Source organism: Gavialis gangeticus, unplaced genomic scaffold (assembly GCF_001723915.1).
Source record: "Gavialis gangeticus isolate Ggan-Ray unplaced genomic scaffold, GavGan_comp1, whole genome shotgun sequence".
NCBI lineage: Eukaryota > Metazoa > Chordata > Crocodylia > Gavialidae > Gavialis > Gavialis gangeticus.
Window position 1 is genome coordinate 180,340,923 of NW_017729024.1, and position 9,806 is coordinate 180,350,728.

A 9,806-nucleotide genomic window follows, 5' to 3' on the forward strand; every position below is an offset into this window, starting at 1 on the left:
ATGGAGTGCAAACTCAGCAACTATGCAGTTGACACTAAGCTGCAGGGAATAGTAGATACACTGGAAGGTAGGTCTAGGAATTGGAGGGGCCTAGACAAATTGGAGGACTGGACCAAAATAAATCTCATAATGTTCAACAAGGACAAATCAAAGTCCTGCACTTAAGACAGAACAATCCCATGCACCAGTACAGGCTGGGGGCTGACTGGCTAAGCAGCAGCTCTATAGACAATGACCTGGGGGGTTACAGTGGACAATAAGCTGAATATGAGCCAGCAGTGTGCCCCGTTGTGATGAAGGCTAACGGCGTACTGGGCTGCATTAGTAGGTCTGTTGTCAGCAGATCAAGGGAAGTGATTATTCCCCTCTATTTGGCACTGGGGAGGCCACACGTGGATTACTGTGTCCAGTTTTGGGTCCCCCACTACAGAAAGGGTGTGAACAAATTAGAGAGAGTCCAGCAGAGGACAACAAAAATGGTTAGGGAGCTGGGGAACGTGACATATGAGGAGAGGCTGAGGGAACTGATCTTATTTAATCTGGAGAAGTGAAGACTGAGGGGGGATTTAATAGTAGCCTTCAACTCCCTGAAGTGGGGTTCCAAAGAGGATGGAGCTGGACTGTTCTCAGTGGTGGCAGATGACAGAGCAAAGAGCAACAGTCTCAAGGTGCAGCAAGGGAAATTGAGGTTAGATATTAGGAAAAACTTTCTCACTAGGAGGGTGCTGAAGCACTGGAACAGGTTACTCAAAGGGGTGCTGGAATCTCCATCCTTGAAGGCTTTCAAGACCCAGACAGACAAAGCCTCGGCTGCAATGATTGAGTTCGGGATGGTCCTGCTTTGAGCAGGTTTTGGCCAGATGACTGCCTGACGTCCTTTCCAATCCTAATGGTCTATGATTCTATGATGTACATAACTAATTGAAAAAGATCCAAGCACTTAAAAGGGACATAAGCATTTTTTTCTTAAAACTACTACAGTTTAGCTCTTAGGCCAGAAAGTTTTCTTTCACTTCCACAAAAAGCTGGCAGCCTATATTTGTGTTTGCTTATTTTGTTGGACACTTGTAGACACAGACTCCTGACTACTGAAACTAATCCTTACATGTTTTAATTGAAAAAAATCCCCCTTTTGGGGAAAAAGAGTGCTCTCAGTGGGCATGTCTACATGTCCATTAATGTGCATTAAATTTAGTACCTCCATTGTGAGGTACTAGAAAAAGGCACATTAACCTATTTAATGGGCATTAGTGATAGCACTCCCCCCCCCGATGTTTTAATGCCCATTAAAGTAGGCTAATGCGCATTAACGTGCATGTGTAGATGCGCCCAGTGTCTGTGATCCTGAAACCTTTGGAAAGTGCTGTTAAGTTTCTTTAGGTGACCTAGCACTTATCTATTATTGGATAACTCTGTGTAACTCTGTTGTCTAGAGTGGTAAATCCATCTTGGTTTCTCTTTCAGCAATAATGGTGTGTGGAAGGTTTGCTGCGGAGAAGTACTGAAAATTGGATTGGTTATAAGGGATTCCTCTAAGCTAGGGGTGGGCAATTATCTGGGCATGAGGGCCACATGGGTTGTTTTGGTGAGCTGTTGTGGGCTGGGCCAGCACCTCTCCCCAGCGCAAAAACTCACCAAAACTCCCTATGTGGGATGGGACCCTAGCCGGTGGTGTTCAGGAATGGGATGGGCGGATGAGGTCAGGATCATATGGCGGGGTTGTGGGGCAGTGACAGCATGGGGCTAGGGCCAGGTCAGACGGTGACAGCATGGGGCTGGGGGCTGCCACTGCCATGTGGGCATCCTGGGGTGAGCCGTCGGCTGGCATGGGATGGAGATAGTGCCACAGCTCTGCCTGGTGGGGCTGAGAGACTCACTGTGGGCCAGGCAAAATCATTCTGCAGGCTGGATCTGGCCCATGGGCTGTATTTTGCCCACACCTGCCTCTTCACCCACCCCCGCAGAAAAGGAAGAGGTTCATTCTTGCTTCTTTTTACACCTTAGGAATACCCAGAATGTCTAGTTTTGCCTTCCATGGTTGTTTTTCCCCAGTTTCTTGGGGTCTCTCAGCCCGCTCTGAGATATCTATTGGCACATGATGGTGGTGGGGGTGGGGGTTGGTAAGCTTTCACAAAGACATCCTTTCTGCACTGCATGCTTTTCAGGCATAAAAATTAAAGTTGTTAAAATGGTTACCAGTCTGCCTCCAAGTGCCATTCCCTCTCAGTTGCTTGGGTTCCTGGCTTTTGTGGTGTCATCATTTGATCAGCCACCACAGAGTTTTCTATAATTTAATTACTTATATTTTAAAACCCAGAGTGGATTATTTCTAACTAAAACCCTTCAGACTGCCTCAGTGCATCATTAAGAAGCTAAGTCAGTCACAAGCCCAGTTTTAACCCGCCTTTAAATTCTGGTGGTTGGTCCTGGCCTTCCTTTGCATTTTTCCCCTCTGTAAGTCTGCTAGATGTCTCCAAACTGTTATATTGCCTTACTGATCAAATTATCTTATCTAAAACTGCCCCAGCAAACAGGTCTAAAGCTTTTGACCTTTGAATTAAAATGTGACAGGAACATCTTGAAAATCTTATTGAAAGCATCTGGTGGTTTTAGGGAGCTAATTAAATTCGTCAGCACATATAGGATCAGCATTTTCACGGTTTAAAGGGTCAAAGGAGAAAGTACAATCAAAATCACCAAACAAGTGATTAATGAGATTCCATAAAAATTAAGCGTTGATTGAAGGGAATAGCTATGGAATGGACTAATTATAGAAGTCACTATTGAAAAAGACCCTTCCCATTATGTTGTGCCCCATTATTAAATGCATCTATATTTGTTTTGGTTATAAATGTGTGATCCATGCAGTCCTTGCACTTGCTAAGATGAGAGTAGTGTAGCTAATTATATAAGATAACTTCAAAGCAAGTGGGGGCTGTCACAAAGCTGGGCTGATATTAACAAAAGCAGAGTGAACTGAAACGCCTTTTGAAAGGGATCAGATTATTTTATCGTCCACGTTTAGAGACAAGGCAAAGACTTAAGAGAAAACCACACAGGCAAGAATGTGGAAGTTTGCATTATATCAGACACCTATCTGCATATTATGCATGTAAGTAAGCAGTTTGATTTTCAGTGAAGTCATTGTGATTGGTAGGTGTTCAATACCCCTGAAAACCAGGCTGCAAATCTCAACATTGTCCAGACAGGACTTTCCTGGATGATGCAGGGTACTCTACATTAAAAACACCTGCAAAGGCTGTGGAGCTTGAATATGAGCACACACCACACTTTACAAGTGAAACAAACCTGAGCTCCTTAGTCTGTCTTATGTTTGCAAACACCTTGAAAACAAGCAGCACCCAGGAGAGAACGAAAGGCAAGGGGATCAAACAGTAAATCCTTCCTGTCATCTGACCAACTAGCTGTCACTAAAAAAAGATTACCCCTGGTCTGGCTCGTTAAAGCACTCTTCTTAGCAGAAATTATCTTCCTGCTTTTCTCTAAGGCTTGTGCAGATCTCAAACAGGAAGGAGGAATTTCTCTGTAACTGGCAGGATTAATGCACTAGTTAAATAACGACAGAAATTATTTGAACTTGAATCTTGCAAATGCTTAACTTTGGATGCTAGTCCCATTAAACTCAATGAGACTCCTTACCATGAATCAGATTAGATATACATAGAAGCCTTTGTAACACTGGAGTTTCAAGAAAGGGTACCTAGTAGTTCAGGTGATATTACTACTAAAACTGAAACAATTCCCTTAACAATTCTCTCAAATAGCCTTTTCAGCCACCGATCTCAAAGGTGTTTTTTAAGACAGGTTAGTATCCTTATCCCCAGTTTTCAGATTGGAAGACTGTCACCAGGAGGCAAAGTAATTCATCCAAGGTCTCTCAGCATGCCACTGGCACAGCCAGAAGGAAAATCCATTTAACACAGGCAAAAAGAGCTCAGATACAGCTCGGCTGGCATAAATCAGATGTGTAAACCACCTAGGCTTTTGTTCTACTGGTGGCACAAATGGCCAAAAGCCTGGTAAACACCCATAGAGCTAGTCTTGAGGCCTCATCATTTAAACACGTGTGGTGGGTCTACATTAATGCTGCCATGACAGAGCTGTGTAAGTGCTAGAGTAAAAATATGAGAGAAGTGTTAACATAGACCAAGACCTTTAAGCTCCTGCCATCAAACCTTGGATCTGCAAAAGGCCAAGTTTTACAGAGGTGGCCACTTGTGTGTGGGACTCCTTTACTCGCACGGAAACACGGCCTTTTTCAGAGTATTTTTAAAGCTGAAGTTCCTTCTGCTCAGTGCTGACTTTGAGCTGCCGCCATGCCACTGGTATGATCATATGGATGCAGCAGCAGCATTTTTTTTCTTGTCCCTCCTCACCCCAGGTCAGCACCTGGGGCACCTGCCCTAGTTATGCTACTGGCCAGGCTGGACTTCCTAGTCAGTGTGCTGTACATATTGTAAGGCAGGAAAGGTTCTTTGGGTAGATGTGATATCATTTATTAAACCAACTAAGTAGTTGGAAAAAAGTTCTTTGCAAGCTTTTGGGCACAAACACCCTTCTTCAGGCATTGGGAAACTCTGTACATATTGTCCAACAAACTTTTAGTCTAAAAAGGAAATTTTTTTATTCTTATTGGCATCTGTTAAATGTGGCAGTTTGCTTAGTGCCATGCAAGATACAAAGAGAGAGTCCATACCTCCAATAATTTACACCCTAATGTATTACCTTTTTATGGCCTGTGGCATGTTTGCTATTTGTAGACTATTATATTTTAATTGTATTGTATTTTGATACTGTAATGTCAATCATCTGTCTCTTTCCAGGTAGCAGTGGGCATTTTAGAAATATAGGCTGAAGTTTTCACATTCATTTAAGGGCTTGGGCCCTTTTGTTCAAATTATTATTGTATCGATAATTATTATTACTTCTCTTTCTCAGCGGTGTTCCTGTTGCTTCACATTTCATAGAGACTTCCCTTCAAAGAGCTGAACCCTCTTCCCAAGTAGGAATGTATTATTAATACTTTTTAAAGCAGATACCATTCCCACATTGCAGGCATGGAGAAACTGAGATGTTAAATTGAACTTTTTCATGAGTAACCACTCATTTTGAATACCTCTGCTGGTATCTAGGGTGAGATCTGCTGAGATCAGTTTTTGAAGGTGCTTGTACTCTAGGCCCCACAGTCTTCACATGGAAATTTTGGTGCCCAGTGGTTATAAAAATCACGTTTAGTTGGGCCCACAGGAGTGCCCAAAACACCTCACAAGCAGTAGCCACTTTCGAAAGGACTCCCCTTAGTGACTTGCTGGAGATCATGAAAAGAAACCCACTCCAGGGCCACTCCAGTGCAGATCTCTGATTTGTGCACCTGTTACGTTAATTTTAGTAGTGAATAAATTAGGATCAGTCTCAAGGTGTGTTCACTAACCAGGCTCCTTCCCAAAACAGGTTCCCATGACAGGACAGTGTGTGGCTGTATGCAGCTGTGTGTTGGGGAGGTTCACGGGGAGAAGCAGCAGATTAACCAGGGTCTGTCACATGGGAGCTGCTGCTCCTGAAGGGACTCTACCTGGGATTTGCATTCTTACAGCTAATAGGATCGCGAGAGCTCAGGGCCCTCATCCCATCAAGATAAACGTCTCTGGTGCCCACTTTTAAGCAATCTGAATTCAATTAGGCTAATTGGAAAACAAGTAAAGACGGATTGCATTAATATAGCTTTGCTGCGTGAAACTAGAAAACCCACCCTCTCAGGAGAAACCAGGGAGTGCTTTGGGCTCAGTTCTGTGCTTCATGATGTCACATACGTGACTAATTCATCTAAGGGAGAAATGGTGCATCATTCTTTATTCCTTAACATGTATACTGTGGTACCCTCAGCAAGCTTTAGCCTGCTTGGGCTGAACTGTGCCAGGAGCTGAGCAAACAAACAGAAATGACATGCTATATTCATATTGTGCTCAGGGTTTATGCCACAGCAGGTACTGAAACTTTTCAGCTTTGTTGTTAATTTGGCATGCCTGTTTCAGCTACCTTGAGCTGAAGAAACAGGGGCAACCTTGCAAGTGGATGTGAAATTAACAGTATTTCAAGAATAAAGGTTACCTAGAACTGCAAGGACTTAGCAATAAAGCAATGCAAACTAAGATATGTTAAGTTGGCTCTCAAACTGGTTCTTAAGGAGTAGAAATAATATAAACTCAAGGAGGATAGAAAATTAAGTTCATATAGACAGTCTGTTGCAGGAGAAAATACAGAGTATGGAAGTTACAATAGTTCATGTGCTAATGCTGTTTTGTTTCTTTGTCTCTCAGTTTAGACTTTGGTGTCCACCTAAACCAGGGCTTACCCTTTAGGAAGGCATTTCCAATCCACTACTGCATATGCCTATTGGTAAGTATCATACCATTTATACAATTATTTCTGTGTCTTTCTGGTTTAAATATATTGGAGAAGACAACATTCATTTGGTCAAGAAAAATACAAGACATGGGAAAGAGGAAGAAGACTCTGTTATTCAGTGTTTTATGGCTCTGATTTTGTCCTGTCATGTAAGGTATAGTTGAGGAGGTTTTTATGTATCTGAGTACGACTGTCAGGGACAAATGTATTCACTTCTGGTCTGAATTATGTGTACTTGAGGAGCTGATATACGAGAACACCAATCTTTACTGATTCTCTGACTTTTTTTACTCACTCTTGTTAAGCAGAAGACAGGGCAAGGTTATACCTTATAGACTAGCTAAATCAGAGATGCATAAGCTTTTGAGAGTCCAGGATCACTTCATCAGATGCTGTGAAAGGATGTGCACAAAGCAATCTTCAACTAGGGAGAGTGATTTGAGAGGGAGGAGAGAGGGGAAGGAGGACCAGTACTTGGAAAGGCAAACAAGTAGAAAACTCACAGGGACAAAGGGGTCACTAAGTTTTGTTATTTTCAAAAAGTAATTACAGCAATAAGGGTCATAACAGTAATTTATTTTGCTAATCAGAATAATAGGATATTAACAGGAATGCTCTCCGAGCATGTGGTTGTTTTATAGAATAGAACGTCGCTAGGTATCCAGGTGATAGCCGTATTGGTCTACAGGAAAAGGTGATCAGGACTCGTGCATATGTATCAATGGTAGAGGTTCAGCCAGCCACCTTTCTTTCTTTTGATGAACTGAACGCTGCGAGTGTCGGTCTCTGTCTGAGGGATAAAGTACGTGCAACTCTCGGTGCAGCAACCACTGTCTTCCCTTTCTGAACTCTGTCTCTAAGGAAGAAGGGACTCAGACACCTCATGTTATACCTAATGTGTTTAGATACCTTTCCCAAGCAGAGTAAGTGAGAAAAGAGTATTTAGGATATTGGCCTAGAACTTGGGAAAACCAGGTTCAAGTTCCTACTCTGCCATAGACTCTTTTTTTTTTACCTTGGTTGGGTCACTTATTCTTTGTGTGTCTCACTCCCCCAGTTGCAAAATGGCATTATTATTGTTTTTGGCTGTCAGATTGGTGTGGGGATACATAGATTAAAGATTGTGAGGGGTTCCAGTACTAATGTAATGGGAGTCAAATAAATATTTAAAATAGATAAGATTATGGGATTGCAAAAATGTTGGAGAGGAGAACCTTAGATATTAGCTAGGTCTAGATTCTCCTGTGTTTTGCTTTTGCTCTCTGTGGCTTGGGAGCCTGGACATGTTGCTTTTCCAAGCTTAGACCACTAATCCAGCCCTGTGAACAACAGAGAAGGTATCTCCCACAGTACTGTATCTTCTCTTCTGATCAGGCAGGAACCCGGAAAGCAGCATGTAGGCAAAAGTCTAACTCGGTGGTTCTCAAAATATTTTTAGACTTAAGGCTTCTTTCAGAAAATGTCAGTTCTTGATAGACTCAAGGCTCCCTTCAGAAAATGTTAGCTCTTAGTTTTCACTCGATTTTTAACTATAGAAAAATAATAGAGCAAAGAACGCAGAAAAACCCGCAGCAGGCAAAAATGTTTGTAGAACTACGGATTCTTATCTGAAATCTCTGGGTTTATCTTGTGAATCCTGTTTGCATACCTAGCAGTGCTAACATTGCTTGACACTCCCTGGCACCCCGGAAAGATCTCAAGGCACTTGAGGGTGCTGCATCACCCTGGTTGAGAATCCTTGGTCTAACCAAATGCCCCTTGTTCCCAATTCAGAAGCAGAGACTACAGTTTCATCTTGTAGCTTTCAGCTTGTTGCTTTTCTGCTACATTGTGCAAAACAGGATTCTTACATACATGCCGTGTTCTTCGAGGGACAGGCATATTTTGTGCCATAAAAATTCAGCTCCAAATCAGAAGAAATTAGGAACATTGCACAGTCCATTCACCTTCACTAATAGAGTTCTTGGGAAACACACATGTAGATTAAACCATGACAATGGCCCCCGGCTGATTGCTTTGAGTACTCTCCAATGCCCTCACAATGGTATTGACTTGCTTTTTATACTGTGCACAAAAGCCAGCCTAACCTCTTCTCATTCCTTCTCGGCCTCTTCCCCCCCCCCTTACCAGTGTCTACTAGGTCTTTTCTGCTTTCCCCCAGTAAACAGTAAATAGAGGATAACATCAAGCTGGAGCTATTAGGGTGAGCTGGGCAGTTCTAAAAGGAATTAACTTTGGTAAACGAGACCATAAGCCCCTTAGCAGCGTGCGGGCAAGAGCTTAGGAAAACACAACCAATCTTTGGGAAACTTTACTGATCACTTTAATATTGGGGAAGTTATCAGAAAATTTGCACATGCGGGAAAAGATAAATACTAAGGAAAATTAACAAAGTATACGCCTTTTGTTCTTGATTCGGAGACTGTAAACAGGATCAAATTCTGTTAAGACATTTCTCAAACTGGGGTAGGAAATGAACTTCTACAGACTATATGAGGAGAAGAAATGGGAAAGGAGAAAATGTAACAGTAGGAAAAGGAAGGAAAAAGTTAAAAATGAATGACAGCTCTAAAACAGCCCCTGCCTTGTTGCAGCCCTTTCTGTGCCAGTGTAGGGACAAAGTGTTCATTTTGCTTATCCATAAGGTAACGGTACATATCCGTACAACAAACTTAAAGGTGTATCTGACCCCAAACCTTTGCTTCAGGCACTATCCTGCCTCTTCTCAGGAAAGGTCACACCTTGGCCACATAGCTGACATCCACGACTGGTAACTGTTGTTTTCGCTTCAGTCCCAGGAAGCAAAGTCCTGTGAGTCAGTCATTTGGCCAGGGGTGGCCCTGACCTGCGTGGGCTTCTTAGTTCACACCGATCATCTGCTAGGCAGGTAAAATCTTTCCTCTGCTGGGAGTTGGATGCCTCTCGTCCCCACTCCTCCGCCTGGTGGGAGGCAGGTTCCAGCCAGGGCGTGTAGAGAGGGGCAGATCCTGCCAGAGGTCCAGCATCCAGCTCTCCCCTGCCTCTTAAAAAAGCCAGTGAGGATGAAAGCAATGGGACTGTCCCCTCTCAAGCTGTCTTCACAGGAAGTCTTTCAGCTGCTCTAGGGAAAGGTGAAAGGCTGCTGAAGAGGAACAAAGCAGTTACATTCACCGTGGTGGCAACCGAGGTGTCTTCAGAGGTGGCCCGTCCCCTTTCCAGGGTGCTTCCTCCTGGCTTGCGCTGTTTCTTACAGAAGCTGTCACCTTCTGGCATCGGGTCTAGCCCCAGCCCCGGCCTGGGAGGTCTGTCGGCACCTGCAGGTCCTCGAGCAGCCCCTGCCTGTGCGCGGGCAGCTCCTGGGCCGGCGGCCCCGCAGCTGGAGGAGAAGGCAGCGTCTCCCG

The 9,806-nt window shown here is 43.6% G+C and overlaps 1 protein-coding gene across 1 annotated transcript in view; it reads left to right on the top strand.

The window, feature by feature from the left end:
- RAX (retina and anterior neural fold homeobox) overlaps positions 1-9,806 on the top strand; it is a 26,546-nt gene continuing 16,740 nt past the window's right edge. The window contains exon 1 of the mRNA XM_019518300.1: positions 1-67. Within this exon, the coding sequence (XP_019373845.1) occupies positions 1-67 (67 nt within the window). The remainder of the gene's footprint in view (positions 68-9,806) is intronic.